Source organism: Kryptolebias marmoratus, linkage group LG8 (assembly GCF_001649575.2).
Source record: "Kryptolebias marmoratus isolate JLee-2015 linkage group LG8, ASM164957v2, whole genome shotgun sequence".
In the NCBI taxonomy this organism is placed as follows: domain Eukaryota; kingdom Metazoa; phylum Chordata; class Actinopteri; order Cyprinodontiformes; family Rivulidae; genus Kryptolebias; species Kryptolebias marmoratus.
Window position 1 is genome coordinate 9,357,693 of NC_051437.1, and position 18,023 is coordinate 9,375,715.

Consider the following 18,023-nt stretch of genomic DNA (forward strand, 5'->3'; position numbering starts at 1 on the left):
TGAGGGAAGCAGGTGGGGTGGGGTGGGAGGAAGGGGAGCGGCTGCACGCGAAACTGGGCTTGTGCTTGAGGTAACTAGCGTGATTAGAAGACCGCTGTTGTTGCCCGCTCCCGAAGGAAGTGGGGGAAAGTTAAGGTTTTCCGGCGGCCGGCGAGCTCTGTCTTCGGTCTGAAGCTACAAGGTGAGCGCACATTTTTGGCTAGTAATGGCTAACTGTCCAGCTAATTATTAGCTTGTCTGATAGGACTCGATTGACTTCTGATGAGAGAGCGACTCCGCGGTGTTTCTTCACTCGAGGTCATTTTAGTGTATTATATTACAAGAATGAAAACCTAGATGCCCTAATTCTTGTATTCTGCCTGCTTGTAAGTTAGCATTTTGGGTTTTATTTGCTGTTTACGTCAACGTTTAAGCTAAGCTACTGATGCTAGCTGTTTCCCTGCCCGGTGTCGTCTTCAAGCATCTCTGTCAGGATGCTATCGTTTTCTCTTCAGCAGCGTTTTATGGTATTGCAGGAAACATAAACGGGAAAACTTTTAGCTGATGCTATGATATTCTCTTTTCGGAATGACTATTTTAGCCACAGGACAAACACATGAGCTCACGACGAAATCGGCTCCACCCGGTCAATAGTTTTGGTCAAAGTAACATAAATCCACGATGTTTCTAAAAATGTGTTGGTGCAGGACAATCAGCTGTCGTGTAGCTGAACAAAGCATTCTGTGTGGCTGATACAAGATAGATGCATGGAGCACAACTCTCATCCTCTGTAATACATAATTAATGCTATTTTTGTGGCTCTTGGGATTTAAATACCATGATGTGCCCAACAGACGACTACATTGTGCCAATTGTTGGGCCAAAACATTTGTTTTATCTGGCAACAAAAGTCCAGTCAGCACTGTAATATGATCTTCACATGATGTAAAACAGTCATTTTAGGCTTGAATTTGTGAGGTAGCTGTTTGGTCTTTTGCCCTTAAGTCATTTTACAACACAGCCAGTCCCAGCGCTTCATTTTGCTCAGTTAGTGTCACCCTGTGATTTAAGTAAAATCTTTGCCATAGCTCTAAATAGTTTAAAGGATCGCCTTAACTAATGCCTGAGTGTCACGGTGTCTTGCCTTTGCAGAGTGGTGTGATGAGCCTGCAGAAGTGAAAGAGGCAGGTGTCTCGGTAGAATTTGGACAGACAAAAAGTTGGAGGCCGGGCAAGAATGCTGGAGGCCGATGCGGACCCGGCGGGCGAGGAAGGAGAGGGGGAGGCAGGCATGGGGGGCAGAGACTTGAAGGCGGAGGTGATGCGGCTGACTCTGGAGCTCCAAGAGGCCACGGAGGAAAAGCTACAGGCAGCCCGCTACGGCCTGGTCGTGCTGGAGGAGAGTGCCGCCCTTAAGACGAAGCACAGGCACCTGGAAGAGGAGCACGAGACCCTAAAACTGGAGCTACAGCAGCTCAAGGAGGTGGGAGCTCCTGAGGCTTCATGTTCATCGTATAAACCTGTAATCATTCACCCCTAGCTTCCAAGTGCAATTTTCCAGAAACACACCCCTGCTTTTTGTTTTTATTTGTTTTACTAAAGAAGTTAATTAGAGCAAGTACTACTTGAGCCACATTTTACTGTCGTAGAATGTTAGAGAGATATATATTATAGGGTAATTTTCTGACTCCTGTCATTTGATGCAGCTTATTTTCTCTTGACAAAAATGCAAGTGTTAACACTGTCCCTACTCATGCATTTTGCTCGAATTTTAATGTCCTGTATTGTATTTCAGCTATCTTTAGATTGTTTCATTTGCGTCTGAACTATATGAATTTAAACACGCATCCCCTCTTTGTCCTCTGAGAATTTGTCCTCTCAAATAATAGATCTGTTCAAAATTGTTGCCTAAAATGAAGCTATCAGTGGTCATGAATGCCAGTTTTGTCCTAGAATGTCATATGATGTCGAAGGCCGTCATTCCCAGATATGAGTCACCGCTCGATGCGTCTCAGCGCACGAGCGCACCGACAGAAGCATCAAGAGAAGACTGTTTTACGATGCTCCCCACCACCAAATGATCTGCGTGTTTAAATAATTTTATTTCAAGAATTTTTGACCTAAACTGAATTTGATAAGCAGCAATGAAGCTCTAAACTGAATAAGGCTCACCTCAGATTAGATTGATATAGACAATGTATAAAGAGGGGGTGAATGTTATTTTTTCTTGATCTAAACTTTGTCAAAAAGGCATCAGACAGGGCTTTAAGTATTTTGTATTGCTGAAACAGACTTAGGAGAACTTTATGTAACAGCTTAATCCCATCATGTAGACAGAGTTTTAGTTTTGCATTTGCTCCAGCTACTTTTCTGAGTTGAAAAAGTAAAGAAATAATCAAATTCTGCTGTGTTGTGGAATAACAGTAAAGTCCACCATTATGTTTTATAACCAGACAGAAATGTCCTTTGTGTCTGAAGGGGTCCAGAATTTAAGAGGTTTTTGTTTTTTTGTTTTTTAATCTGCTTAAAACTAATTTCTTGGAAATTCATTAACGTAGGTTTTAACTAGGTTAAAACTCTGTGAGATTATTATATAACCACAGTGTAGAGTTCTGTTGAACATTCTGCTCACTTATCCTATTAGTTTTATTTGATGCAAAATGTATTAGGGTTCCTGATTTTGTCAATTTAAAAAAAAACAAACATCAAAAACCTTCTGGTGTTACATGTAGACTAGATGAACAGATGTGGACAGAGTGAAACGTGTGGAAGCTGCTGTTCAGGTTAAAGTTCGCTCAGCCATATCCCCTCATCCTCTTTCTTTTTGTAATCAGGTTCCAGGTTGTAGTTACACTTGAAGTTAAATTTTCTCCACTTAATTAACATTTTGTTTATGTTTCTTGCTTAATACAGTTTGCCCAGTGCGTCCGCTCTGTAAATGTTTGTTTAAAGTGTAACAGATTGTTGTCAGTCTGACAACCGCCCGTCGGCTCGTCCATTAACTCCTCTTGTTCGGGTAAAGGCTTTTGCAGATTCTGTGAGCAGCCAGAAGCGTGCGGCTGCTGATGGAGAGTGTCGGGAAGAGAGTCTTCTGCAGGAGACGGCCTCTAAAGAGGCTGCCATGGCAACAAGGATGGAGGAAGTTCAGGCAGAGCTCAAACAAGCACGCCTTGCTCTGAGCAATACCCACGCAGAGATTGATAGGCTGGGGGTGCTCTCCACGCAGCTCAAGAAGGTACTGAAGTAAACAGCTTGGTCTCATTTCCAAACAACATTAACTATGTCTGACTTAAAGTTATTATTGTCTGTTTAAAGTTTAGCTGTCTTTGCTGATATGAAGGCGGGATGTTTTCCACAGGAGTGTGAGTGTCTGGAGGCGGAGAAGGGCCATCTGAGGGACGAAATGAAGGAATACAAAGTACGTGAGCTGCGCCAGCTGCAGGACAACAGTGAGCTGGAAGAAGAGAACATATCTTTGCAGAAACAGGTGTCTGTGCTTAAGGAAAACCAGGTCAGTTTTCGTTTGGCTTTCAGTAATTCCATAATGCCTGTAATTCTGTGGAAGTATGGTTATACCAAATGAATAAAACTGAACATGCGTCCAAGGGGCAAAACATGTTTGTATGAACTGTGCAAACTTGATGCCTCTTTTAGCTTTGTATAGGGTTTGTCAGTGTATTATGTATGTGCTTGTTAAAACTTTCTGGTGGTTGTTTCTGTAGTTCATTAGAGGCAGAAAAACATTTAATCTCCCTCACATGTTTGTACACAACCAAACTCCAAATTGGCCAATCTAAAATAAATGAAACTGTCTTGTGGCTTACTTTTTGAGATTGGTATTAAAGCCAATAAATCAGACGTATCGATAAATCTGAAAAACAATTTATATAATTAAGTAGTACCATGTCTACATGCAAAATCATTTTTTTAAATATTCGATTTGACTGTAATTTTTTTTTGTTTTGGATGACTTAAAAAGCATTGAAATCATATGTTGATCCTAAAAAGTTTTCACTTTGTTTCCAAGAATTTCTTTTTACCGCTGTGTCTTTATGCGCTCAAAATATCCATCAGAAAGGATAAGATGTAGTAGGTTGGTAGGTCGGTATAATTAGTAGAGATGTGAGTTTGCTTTGGAGAGCAGAATAAGCCTGCTGTGTTTACACAACTCTGACAAGACTGTCCATGGCTTCGTCTAAATGTAGCAGAGGTTTGCAAATGTTAATGGATCTCGTGGTTTGTCTTTGAAATAAACTACGCTCAAGTTTGTGATGGATCTGCTGCAACAAAGGTCAACGTGTTGTTTTTCCAGACATTTAAAGGAGGAGTACTTATGGGTTTGAACTCAGCTTTTATTTATCTTACACGCCAGTAAAAGTGCGTGGTTGCATCTTAAACTGTTGAGATGTTTTTTTGTGTTAGTAAAATCTGTCCACATATATTCAAACAACTGACAAAGTCCTAACAAAATATCTTAACAAATACAACATGTATTCAGGACCACGTTTTTCTGTTGACGCTGTAAATGCATGTTTTCTTTATTATTAGAGGCATGTATTGTTGTTTTATGTACGCTGTATTTAAAGATGATTTAAACCAGTGAGCCACTCAGCACATAAAATTTCCAAATTTTTATTTATTTTTTAAATAATAGGATGTTTGACTCTAGAAAAAAACTCTAAACAATAGCAATCAGGGAGGGAAGAAATGCCTCAACACCAAACATTAGAATAGGTTATGTTCAGGTAGTGATGGGTTGATGTGTGTGTCGGGGCTCGTTTGTACACTCATACAGTTGCATGGAACACCATAAAAATACATATTTAACACGTTTGTGCTTCTTATTGCATTTCAGGTTGAGTTTGAATCAATAAAGCTTGAGCTGTCTCAGAAGAACGAGGAGAAAGACGAGTTGCGAGCACAGCTGGAAGAGGCAGCGAGGCTGCGGGAGATCTCAGAGAGGCAGCTGGACGAGGCTCTCGAAGCCCTGAAGGAGGAACGGGAGCAGAAGAACAGCCTGCGGCGAGAGCTCTCTGCCTTGACCCTTAACCCCTTTGATTCTGTGGGGAACCTGGAGCTCCACTTGGATCAGCTGGATGACACCCAGGAGGAGGGCCAGGGTGGAGAAGGCGACGGCGAGGAGGAGAACCAGGACGGCGGCCACAATAACGGTTCGGGTTCTGCGCAGTCAGGTGGCTCCAAAAGCAACGGCCTCGTCCATCGTTACTCCACTCCGCGCAACAGCGACGTGTTCCTGCGTGCTCCGGCTTCAGGGCTGGTGTCGGACCTGCTGAGTGAGCTCCACTTTTCAGACAGTCAGAAACTGAAGCAGCAGCTTCTGCAGGTAGGCAACATGAGAGCTCTTACCTTATAACACGTTAATGGTGTGAAACAGTGCTTTGAACAGAAGGCAAAAAATAGAAACCTACTGCCACGCTTTAACATGAAGCTTACAGAATGATGTCAACAAAATGAGCGTGTTAATTTACTTACAAGCTCTTGTTACCATAGCAACTTTTGCTGCTTCTTTTATAACATGATACTTGATTTGAGCAAAAAAAAAAAAAGGTTTTTGTCTGTGCAGTGTGAAGGTAGAGCCCATTGTAAAAGGTGGATGTAAGGTACAGCTCATTGTTCTCTTATAGACTGTATAATTTTTACAATAATTGTTCAGTTTGTTTATTTTTTTTGTCAGTAATCATAAAACATTAACCACAGAAAACAAATATGTAATAACAGGATTTATCTTGTGGTATCTCAGGGCATAATATTAATATAAAAATCACAAAGAGATTCAGACAGTGATGCCTTTTTGTATTAAAAATGCAGGAATTAAATTTTAAAAGTCAGGACACACCAGGTTATTTATTTAGAATTTGACGTACATCATTGTTTCAGAGAACAGTTTTGATTTGCAGAACTCCCTTCATATTTAGATGGAAGCATCGATGCTCTTTGTTAAATACTCTCACGCTTCGCTCCTCCAAGTGAGGAAGTTACTGCGCAGCTCAGCCTGTGTGACTAAGCTGTTGTCTGCCACTTCCTGCTTTCAGCCACATCCGCTTTGTGTTTGTGAAGGAGGAGTATTAATATGTAATGTCTGCTTCACTGAATGAGCTGCCCACCCCCCTGAGTGACTGCCACAGCTGCATCCACACATAGTACTTTAGAAAATTAAGAATGATGTGAACCGTCAGCCCTGTTTGTTTGAAGGGAATATATTATTCATGATGCACTTAAGTTGGGGGTTGGGTTTAAAAGCTACCAGCCCAACAGATGTCTGGACTGTGGAACCAAATGAGGTTACATTAAAAATGCATCCCGAGTAAAGAGGAGGTGCTGGAGAAATGTGTGCTAGGGAGTGTTATAGACTTTCTTTTGTTAATGAATAAAAATAAATAATATATCTGAACTGAAGCGGAAAGGGGTGATTCCAACTTGTTTTGTGTATGTGTGTATTTTCAGACAGAAAGAGATAAATCCAGTCTGGCTAGTAAGGTGGAGGAGCTGCAGATGCAGCTGATGATGTCCAAACAGGCACTCAGTCAGCAGGAAGACAAGGTTGGCTCTCTGACGCAACAGCTGGAAGCCGTGCAAAGTACCCAGCATCAAAACCAAGAAACTGCGGTCAAACAAGAGACTGAGACTGGAGATGACAGTGCAATCTTCGACTATGAGGTCGACACCAGGAGCAAGGAGGTGCTGGAGGCCCGAATGCGCGCAGCTAGTGAAGAGCTCCTGAAGCTGCGGGATGAACTGTCTCAGGCAGGAGCTCGTTACAACGCCCTGGAGTCGAAATACAAGCAGGAGAAGGACCGCTGGAGGACCGAGGCCCAGGAGCTGGCAGACAAGATCCGTCAGTGTATCAAGTCCAGCAAGCAGGATCAGGAGCGCATCGGCGAGCTCGAGAAGGAGATCGGAGTCACGCGGAAAGTGGCGACTGATTCTGAAGGGCACCTGAGCGTTGCCCAGGAAGAGCTCCTGGCCTTCTCCGAGGAGCTGTCCAACCTCTACCACCACATCTGCGTGTGCAACAACCTAACACCGAAACGGGTCACCTTGGACTATTACCGCGACGGCGCCAGGGCAAGCGGCGGTGCAGGAGGTGGGCGAAGATCACACCACATCTTCTCCCAGCACAACTCCCAGAAGAAGCCTCGAGCCAATGACTCGTTCATCTCCAAAGCCTCGGCGCTGCAGTTCATGGGGGAGGTGGACAGCGCAGGAGTCTCTGGAGACGCTCTTTCTTGCCCCGGATCCCCCACGCTGGATTTCAGGGACCCCTCCAATGTGTCCAACTTGGTCGCTGTCATCCGTTGCCAGATCAAGCACCTCAGGGTAAGGTGGTGTTGGGGTTTTATTCAGTGCATAAGCCAAAGAAACACTACAAATCCCATTTGTTGTCAAAAAAAAGTGGTGTGGATATTGAAATTTTTAAATGATTAAAATTGAAAACCGTTTTATGATTGGGGAAGCCAGGCTGGATGTTCTGGGTAAAAGGTTGTGCACCTTAAGGTTTTTCAGCCTAACCCTCTGTTCAGACAGCTGATGTTCTGAAGTACTGTAACTCTCCTGTCTGCACAAATCCAGCTCCTGTTGAAGGCTGAGGTGACACGTGCCTGTGTGCCTGTGTGTGTGTTGGTTTGAAGTGAATTGGATTAGCGGGGGTCAAAGTTGAAATTGTAGCTGTCACAGAATCCTTTGAGCAATCAACATTGTCTGGAAGGCTGGGGGGAATGAATAAATAAAAATGCACAATTTGAAGCACGATACATTTCAAAAGGTTGATTTAACTAATTTCTCCAAAATCAGGCAATATCAGAATATTGTAATGTTTAAGTTGATGTTGACAGATTTTTTTTTTTTTTTTTTTAAACTGCAGTACTCTGTGAAAGTTTGCCAAGCAGTTTGACATCTGAGTTGTAACTCGGTGAGTCAATTCTTGTCGTTACATGCCTTTGTCGTCTTTCTCAGGTGGCCGTGGACCTGTGCCGTCAGAAGGGCGTGATGCCGTACTCGGGGCTCAGCAGCAGCGCCGAGTCAGAGCGGGACACTGAAAGCCTGATGGAGGAAGTTCTAAAACTCAAATCTCTCCTCAGCACAAAGAGAGAACAGATTGCTACTCTGAGAACTGTCCTCAAGGCTAACAAACAGGTGAGCCCCACCACGCCAAGCTGCTACTTGAAGTCAGTGTTTCTGTTTTGGAATAAAATCCTTCTTACAAATGTACTGTACAGTAGGGCTGCACAATATATCCTAAATTTGTTGTTACTGCAGTATCAGTGAGCGCAATATCAATACTGCAAAGCACTACTTGGGCTGCATAAATCATAGGTTATTATATTTTGGTCTACTTGATAAATTCTCACTGGCCTTGGTGTCCGTACCTGGTTTAGATAATAGTAATAAGGGAGGAAAAAGTGAGGAAAATATGGATTTATCGCAACTAATATCAAGTCTTTCTACAATCATGCAACCCTACTGTACAGAATCCACTCCATTAAGCTGGTGGTAACTGAATGCATCTGTGCCATGTTTCATTAAGGAGCAGCCTGTTGCAGTCAAGTTGTTTCACTTTCAGTACAACACAAGTCAGCTGCAGTCACTGAGGGTTAATTTGGTCTGATCAGCTTTTTAATGTTATGGGAGCTTCTCTCTACAGTCTCTACTCTTATTCTTTCTCAACACTCACTACCAGAGTTTTGAGGGAAAAAAAAACTCCTTCAAAGCATTTTAGCTACAGATGAATCTTCTGCTCTCAAACCCATTTCGTTTGTGTATTTTTAACTTCTCTCATCTACAACTGATGAGAACACTCCCCTGTTAAAATGTCAGGTTTTGTTATGCAAAAATTAGACACTGATAAGTAATTTTAAAACTTTTGCCTCCTCTAAAGCGACATATATCCTGTCTGAAAAACTGGAAAAAACAAAGATGCAATCAGCTGGTTGCATAAGTCTGCACACCCTGAATTTAATACTTTGTATGAAGCATATTTTGATTTATTTACAGCCTTCGCTCTTGTTAGGAACACACCTGCCATCAATTAAAGTGACTCTGATCAACTTGAAATAAAGTTTCGCTTTTTCTTACATTTATTTAGTTGCGTCTTATAGCAAAGGCCAAGGTTCACAGAGAACTCCTAAAGCATCAACAGGGTCTCATTGTTTAAAAGAATCAACAAGGAGAAGAGCACAAAAACATCTTTAGCTTTAGATATTCAGTAGAACTCGGTGAAGACACAATTCATCAAGAAGTGGAGAAAATATGGATGATGATATAACGGTGATATTACCAAGACCTGGACGTCCCTGTATAACTGAACAAACACAAGTTGAAAACTGGTCAGGGATGCTGCCAAGAGGCCTACAGCAACACTGATGGAGCTTCAGGAATTTCTAACAAGTACTGGTTGTGTACTGCATGTGACAACAATTTCCTGCATTGTCAATAGGTCTAGACTGTGTGGCTTCAACAGACAATAAATGTGCTGTTGTTACAATTCCTAAAAGGTATCTGTGGTGCAGGAACAAGACTGCGGATCACCAAAACAGCACGGTTGCTTTCAGCATTACTTGTTTCGTTTCTCGAAGAGGCTTAACTCCATCAGTAACCCCCTTTGAAAGTGAATATCTTTGGCTTTTGCAGACGGCTGAATTGGCTCTGTCCAATTTGAAGACCAAGTATGAGACAGAGAAGAGCATGGTGTCAGAGACCATGATGAAACTGCGAAATGAGCTCAAAGGCTTGAAGGAGGACGCTGCCACCTTCTCGTCACTCCGAGTCATGTTTGCCAGCAGGTAAGACTTTTTTGTTTCTTTTTCTATCTGATTTGCAGCCAAAGAACCGTCTTACGACAACAACAAACCGATATATTCACAAAGAAATTAAGATTTTTGCTCTGATTGTAGTTCTCTTAATTGTTGCTTTATGCTCTGTCATGGTGCTTGTTGTAGTAGAGCTTTAGGTGTCACTCACCTAATGAGCTTATTGTGCCTGTGAACAACAGTTCACGTGAAGATTATAAACCACATGCTCTGCCGTGTGCTGGTGGGGAAAGCCAAGCCAAGCCAGCTCACCTTAGGGAAGGAGAAGTCAAATGTTTGCAGTAAACACGTGGGACATTTAGGAGAGGTCCCGTGTAGGAGAATGGTACTCAGAGTTAATTTATAGGCCTCCATATTTCAAACGCTCTCTTCAGATCGTTGGTTCACACCAACAGTTTTTTATGACTGACAGAGTGAGAGAATAAATAGTTTTTCTGTTTTTGTAGAGAATATAAATGCTTTTGTTAGTTGTTAAATGTTTTGAGAAGATCCCTTTAAAAGCAATCGACTGTCAGGGTCCTTTTTGCAGACAGGTATGAGCTCCTGTTTGATTATCTCTAAGAAGGATTGGAGAACAGACAGCGATCAAGGGCGGCTTCAGTCTGCGCCGACACGCTGAAGATTAAAGCTTTAAAGAAGTCGCCTTGACTTATACTTATTTTAGTGTTGCCATCATGTGGAGGAGGGGAGGAACTCAACTTGGACAGGTTTACTAGTGTGCAAGACAGATCTTTTGTTTTTAATTTATAAGCTTGTTGCTGAGGAACCACGGCTTCAAACGTAGCTGGTGGAAGTTTAACTCTCACCACTGAGGCCCTGTTTACACAAAAAAGTTAAAGATTTTCAGTTGTTGAGTGGAAAAAAGTTACACGTTTACACGGTTCTGCCTTGCTCCTTGAGCCCGCTGTAGTTCCCATGCCGGGCCACTAGTTGGCGCTCACACACATGCACGCAGACACCAGTCTCTCATGTGAACAGTTCCATCTATAATGGTGAATACACAGATGTTTGTTTGGACCTACAGTGAGGTTTGGTTGCTGCTACATGTTGAAAAGGGTGATTAACGGAAACGTCACTCTGTTATCCGCCATTATTGTTGTTGATGTCCTTCCTGCATGGCAAAACAGTTAATGACTGCAGCCGTCTGCTGCCCGTGTGTGATTTCACACGGCGACTTCCTTTGAAACGCCGTTGGAGGGGTCCAAAAAGCTCCTCTCTGAGACCCGTGGCAGATAATCCGACCTCCAACATAAATGTTACAGTTTCACTGGAAAACAGCTTCTTGTAAACGGCCCCTCAGTGTCAGTCAGGACTCAAGAAGCTGAAAACCAGTTTCTCTTCTTTATTTCAGAATGCCAAGCAGGGCTGTTTGTGTTCTTGTGGTCCCACGAAGCAACATGAAGTGAAACTGCAATGTCAAACCTCTGACCAAATCCCCTAAAATATTGTAAATAAACAACAAATGTTCAGTATATTTATGTAAAACCCACAGTATTATATAACAAAACCATATAAAATCTATTTATCCATTTTATTCCCAGTCTGCCCTCGTTTAAATGTTTTCAAAATACCATGTTTTGCCTTGTAATCATATTCTTTCACAAAAAACCCATTTCATCACATAATGGTTTGATTACAAGTTAACAGCTCTATTGAAAAATAACCCAATTTTAATGAATATTGGTAAATCTGTATTTTAAGAAAACAAAAGAAATGTTTCATGCCAGCAAAATTAAAACATGAGTAAAGTAAAAGCTGTAGACTTCATTCAGTAAAATAAAGTATCTGATGTGTTTCACATGAGAGTAGAGAAACAATCCCATCACATTTCATGTCTGAAGCCAAAGTTCTCACTTTATATTTAATACAGATTACAGAATCTGTGTTTGTATTGTGATTGTGTCCTCTCAGACTTCCACGTCGCTGAAAGGTTTTTAATGGGATTCTCTGATTGGTCAGATCGTCGTGTATTTTCCTGCGGTTCCAGTCGATCTTGTTGACAGAACTCAAAGTTATTCTCCCGACTCAGAAACTGTTTGTTGTTTTTGTCTAAACTTTGTGCTTGGATAAAAACATGTCAATCAGCAACGATCAGCATCAACACGGGTGAGAAGCTGCATCCTAATTAACGCAGTAATTAACGCTACAGTTATACCTGGGATAGAACCAGAGCACATTTTTCACACTGTGCTCACAGGCAAAATGCAAGAGATTAAAATCAAGGAAGTCTTTACAGTAAACAAGAACTTGTGTTAGAAACTGCTATGAAGCAATCGGTCTAAGGTTAGTCCAGCCCTAAGTGTGTGTTTACACTTATTAGTAACATAAATTTATAAAACAAACATGTTTTATTGAAAAAGATCTGAACCCTCCGATTGGGACTATTAATCTGAATGTGTTATTCCCTGCTATTCCTAGTTAAATCCAGTCTGTTGTTTTTTTTATTCGCTTTCAGGAGCAAGCAGATATACGGCATGATTAGTATCTACACCTTTACTATAAATTTAAAGTAAATGTTTGTACTTTGACATAAATTGTTCGGCTATAAAGCTTAATTTTGATAATTGGAGTCTGTTGGAACCCTGTTAATTTCTTTTTAACCAGTAGATGGCGCAGTAGTACCAAACATGCAAAGCTGGCTGTAAAAACAAGCGACTAAATACAATATTACAATAAAATCTTAAGGTACAGTAAATGTTAATAAACTCTGTAGTTTCATTTAAACACTCTGTGTTGTTTTAAGCTTTGGTAGCAAAGTTTTTGCAGAATGAGACACATTGTTACATTGATTTATAGAGTTAGACCCATAACAAATCCCAGTCTGTTTTGATTCATAGTTCAACATATTAGGTAAAACACTCTTTGTTTGCACTCCATGATGATGTTAATGTTTGTTTCTAACCCTCTATGACTTGTTGTAGCATGATGTGGAGCGTCTCTGGCTCTGTGATTTAATCTGCCCTTGGCTGCTTGTGCATGTTGCATGTTATTGTTGTCGTCCACCTATTTCAGGTGTGACCAGTACATCACCCAGCTGGATGAGATGCAGAGGCAGCTCGCAGCTGCGGAGGACGAGAAGAAGACCCTGAACTCTCTGCTGCGTATGGCCATCCAGCAGAAACTGGCTCTTACTCAGCGTTTGGAGGACCTGGAAGCGCCCCAGTATCCACACAGCCTGAACAGCAGCCCCCGCCGCTCCCGGGCCAAAGAGCTCGCCACCAAGTCGGGCCGGGCCCCTCGGAGCCCCCGCAGCAGCCCTGCCCGGCCCCAGCTAAGAAGCAGCTCGCGAGCTAGCCCCGTTCTCGGCACCAGCGTCCCCGCCTCGGCCACGCGCCACCTGCGATCCCTGACTCAAAGCCTCAACACAAGCCCTGTAAGAGCCTCTCCTTCTCTTTGTCCTGAGAACTTGACTCAGACCAGCAGGTCGTCCCACCGAGGCAGGGCTCTCCCACGAGACGCCACCTTCATTAGAAGTCATAGTGCTAGTGATGTTTGTAACACAGAGTCAGGTGGAGGATTTTCTCTGACACGTAGAGATTCCAGTAGTTCTATGAGCAGCGAGTTAACGGTCAGAACAGATGTGAGCGACCCAAGAAGGGCTGCGTCCGGCCGCAGAGCTTCAGTTCCTGTACGTCAGGATACTTTCATCACAACTCGGGCTGGGCCTTCCTCTTCCTGTAGGGAAAAGTCTCCTTGTTCCTTACCTACTGGTAGTCTAACCTCCTCTAAAGCTTTGTGTGTGTATCCTAACACAACTAAAGCATGGCGTGTTGGCCAACAAACGTCTGATCTAAAACCACACGGAGATCTTTCTGTGAGGAGAAAAGAGTTGACTCCGAGGTCTAAATCTGTACAGGCAGCAGCTGCATGCAGTCGCACGTTTCAGTCAGAGCCGCTCACTTCCCGGTCAAACTCATATTCTCCTGAGGCTCAGATGACCTCATCTCAGTCTGTCCATAACCAGCATGGTCGGAGCAGGACGACAGGGGTCTGCAGGGAGTCTAGAGGCGCCTCGTCCACCTCCATGAATAGAACTAAAGAGGAATTTCACGTTAGTGTAAGTAGGAACTCTGCTAATAAAGGTCAGGCTGCGTCGGCCAGGGCTCGGAGCTCTCACTCAAAATCCTCCCGCAGGCGCTAAAATACAAGATATCTTATACGGTTTATTCTAAATATTAAATAAGCTACACCTTAAATATGTAGCATTTCTGCAGAGAACTGACCCTCAGTGTAGCTGAGAATGATTTAGTCCTTTAACTGATTGTCTGATTTGCTAACATAGATGTTTATTTGCCCTTTTTTAGTTCTTTTCAGTAAATTCACTTGAACTAAATGTTTTCTTTTGTCTTTGTCTCCCCCTGTTTTTGTAGCGCTGAAACACTCCTCCCATTACTCCAACACCCCTCTTCTCTCTAAGGAACCTGTCTTCATGTCGACTCCCTCCTCCCTCTCTGACTCGAGACATCCTGTCCATCCCAGATCCGATGCTACGTCACCGTCTCTGTCCACCCGCATCACGGACTGAAAACAAACCCCTCTCATCCCACTCTGTTGGTCTTCTTTGCTTGGGAGTGGAGAAGCCTGCATGCAGCCCGGAGGAGGATGAAGAGATGAACATGCTGCTCGTTTTTTTTCTGTCATTGACCGTCTTGTCTAAAATGGCTCCCCTTTCTATCTCATCTTGTTCAAGACCCCATGTTGTGGTGACCCTTTGACAGTATTTATCCTACAATCGGAGCCTTTCCATGCACAGTTTCTACTGTCCTCTGACTCTGATTCTTGGCTGTGATCTGTTCTCAGAAGACTCTGTCTTCACACTCTTGCCTTTAATCCGTCATCCTTGTCAGAGCCGTCAGGCTTTAGTGTTAGCAAGCCATTAGATGATTTATAATAACTCTCCCAGATTGTTGCTTTTATAGAGCAGTGTAGCCTTACTAACAGAACCTTTAAAGTAGAGCTCGTTGTTGTGAAACGTTACAGTCTCTACCCTACTTGTAACATTGTCCTTTGACTTTGGCCTGTCAGCTTTATTGTTTACCAAGAGGTGAGTAAAGAAGGTGTTTCATGTGGGAATAGATCAGCCATAAGTTCACCACCTCAGGTCAAACCACGAGTCTTCAGTTAGACGAGTTTGGCAAACCTTTAATGCGAGTCTTACTGTACAAACTATGCAGCCCAAGTCAGGACGGGTGCCTGTGTGATCTGCTGCAGGCTCCAGATGGCTGTATCCACGCTTGACTTTAGCTAAACACTGACTGGCTGCAGCTTGTTTTACAAAAGCTAAAACAGAAGCAGCATTTAGAAGTTAACTTGGAGTGCAAAGTGTAAACACGGTCTTCTCTTCTTGTCGATATGGGGCTTTTTAAAAACACTCTCTAAACTCTGACTTGATTTCTTTTTATACCTGAAACTGATAATACCATGTCCCTTGCTTGTTTCCCTGGATTACAATAATAATAGCATTTAGGTTTCCCATGCTCTTTAGAAAACCAAGTCAACTATAATCATGTGTTTTTTAAGATTAAATGTCACCGTGCTTTTGTTTGCAAGCAAAATATCCTCATAGTAATGACCCAGCATTACCCACAACAATGACGTTTGTGCTTTTGTGGCTACAGAGTCAAATGGTTTCTGTTTTGGATGCTAAAAGTAAAAAAGGTGCATTGTTAGAGTTTCTTGTGGAAGATTTCTTTTATAATCATTCCCAGTTGTGTTAAACTGCGTACTTTCCATCTGTTAAAACAATATGGCACAATCATGATCTCGTATATCAAACAGCTGTCAATCGTTTTATTCCCCCCCGATCAGTTTCCTGGTCAACAATCACTGGTTTCCTCTGAGAAGTAACATCCTGCTGATTTGTCTTTTTGTTTTTGGTGCCTTGATTTATTTATTTTTTTTCTTATCTATTACCTTCTTGTCTTCTAACTGCTCTCTTAATAGCGGTCTGTAGTTTTGATCTTCTTTTCCCCGATGAATGTTTGGTTTGCTTTTTGAGGAGGCTCATTAAGCACGTTTAGCACTGATTAAGATCACGTTCTGATCAAATATTTTCACTTTTTAAGCCTGTATTTTCTGTATAAATTGACTAAATTGCTTCACTTTAGCGCACCCTAATAAGGACCTCCATTTATATTTATTGTCCAAAGTGTTACTGTATAGGAAACATGAAGAAAGAAAGAAATGATATAAATGTATAAAAGAACTTGTAGGTACTGTGGGGCTGCTGTAATGTTTTAAATTGGATGTTAAAAATTCCTATAAAAAGTGAAAATGCTTGTGTTACAGCGAAGGATGTAAATGGATTTCTCAGTCTATTTATTTACCTTCTATATTTAATTCACTCTGTAATTTTATTGACCATTGTTGTATAATATTCTGTATTTAAGTCATGTGCATCCTGTGTAAATGTAGAAGTTATCCTTCACGCTCCACAACCCGTTTGAGGACCCTCAACTTTTTAAGTGTATAAAAGGTGACCCTTCAGTGACCCCCACGAAGAATAAAGTCAACACTGTTCACTGATCCTGGTCTGGAGTGAGTTTAATCTCAGATTTATTTACTTATAAAGGAATCCAAAATCGCAAAAGACACAAAAAATGGCTACACCTTTGCCGATTTTACAGCTGCAAAGCAAAAAGAACTGGCGTGGTAATAGCTGAGCATCATCCCCAACACATTTTGCAGCATCTTTCATTAAAACCTTAACACAAAAGTGTTTAAACTCAGTCATTTTCACAAATATTGAGCTAAAATTTGGCGTGGTGGTAGCTGAGAGTCAGTCACAAGATAACATACTCCAAGCACTAACAGGTATAACGTAATGTTCCATCATTTCCCTTCTAAGATGATTTTAGTGTAAAAGTCTGGCATGACAGGTGGTTCCTTTAAAAAAATATAAGCCGCCTTTCCTAGTTTTGTGCAGCTTTATTTGTATCACAATTCAGCAACAGGGCGACTCAAAGTGCTTTACATAAACAATTAAAAACAATTTGACATATAGAAACATAAATTAGAATTGCTCAAAGAAAGAACATTTCATCAAATTAGAAGATACAGGAGTATAAAGACAGCATAAATAATTCTTTGCTTTAATCGAAGGCAGCAGCGAACAGGACGGTCAGTCGGAGCGCTCCGGCAGTTTTCTCTGAGTTTGTTCCTCTAATGTGGGGCGTAAAAGCTGCATGTTTGGTTTCTGACTCTGGGGACGGAGAGCAGGTTTCATCCAGACGCCCTCAGAGGTCTCAGTGGTTCATAGTGCAGCAGAAGATCAGAGACGTATTTTGGACCCGGACCATTTAGTGCTTTGTAAAACCAGCAACAAGATTGTAAAGTCAATTCTTTGAGCAGCAGGAAGCCGATGTAAAGACCTCAGAGCTGGACTGATGGGATCGACTCTCTTGGTTTTTTGTGAGGACTCGGGCAGCTGCAGCTATCTGGAAGTCCAGGAAACAGTCCATTACATTAGTCAAGTCAGCTAAAGATAAATGCATGGATGAGTTTTTTTTCTAAATCCTGCTGAGTCATCACTCCTGTAATCCTAGCTCTGTTCTTCAGGTGGTAGACGGCCGTCTTTGTAAATGTCTTCATGTGATCGGTCAGCAAACACCACAGCTAGAGCTGGTCATTTGGAAAAAGAAACTCCAATAATCAAATGGCTTCAACAGAAGGTCAGCAGAGGACATCCAGTTGGTGTCGGAGGACACTTATCCACGATGTAAGACCACACATATCTGATCAGAAAGTGCTCAGAAGGAAATGGTTCAAACAGCATGACAGCAAAACAGGTTTGTCCAAAGATAGTGTGTGCTGATTGACTTGTCACAAACAAACAAGCAAACAAAAGCTAACAGAAGGTTTGATTCTGTAACCGCTGCTTCTAAGGCACATGTTGGGTCTGTTTGGCTCGAGCACACGAACACGGACGTAATCTACAAAATACAAGTTAAAACACAAAATAAGACACTTAAATGTTAAATCCTCTGTATGCCTCGGTCACGTGACAACAAACACAGCACTTTTGTCTGTAAACTGACCCGAACCTCTGTTCAAATGAGAAAATGTTTCATTTATTGTGTTCTTTAAATCCAAGAGTTAGATTTTAATGACATCTAGGTTTTTTTTTTTTACTTCCTCCAACTATTTTTTTAATCATTCACATATTTTCAAAAGACCATTTTATCAATACTTTAACTTACTTTGGCACTATGAAAATACA

At 41.9% G+C, this 18,023-nt stretch overlaps 1 protein-coding gene across 2 annotated transcripts; it reads left to right on the forward strand.

Moving 5' to 3' along the window:
* Positions 1-11: 11 nt before the first annotated feature.
* zgc:162200 (uncharacterized protein LOC558638 homolog) lies at positions 12-16,330 on the forward strand. Of its 2 annotated transcripts, XM_017409661.3 has the most exons (10): positions 13-181; positions 1,132-1,461; positions 3,001-3,213; positions 3,337-3,489; positions 4,834-5,322; positions 6,444-7,316; positions 7,953-8,132; positions 9,627-9,778; positions 12,818-13,178; positions 14,176-16,330. In XM_017409661.3, the coding sequence occupies exons 2-10, from the start codon at positions 1,216-1,218 to the stop codon at positions 14,179-14,181; spliced, it is 2,673 nt and encodes an 890-aa protein (XP_017265150.1). In that variant the 5' UTR covers positions 13-181; positions 1,132-1,215; the 3' UTR covers positions 14,182-16,330. The 2 variants fall into 2 exon arrangements, with proteins under 2 accessions (XP_017265151.1, XP_017265150.1); XM_017409662.3 differs by lacking the exon at positions 12,818-13,178 and having other exon boundaries at positions 12-181.
* Positions 16,331-18,023: the final 1,693 nt, after the last annotated feature.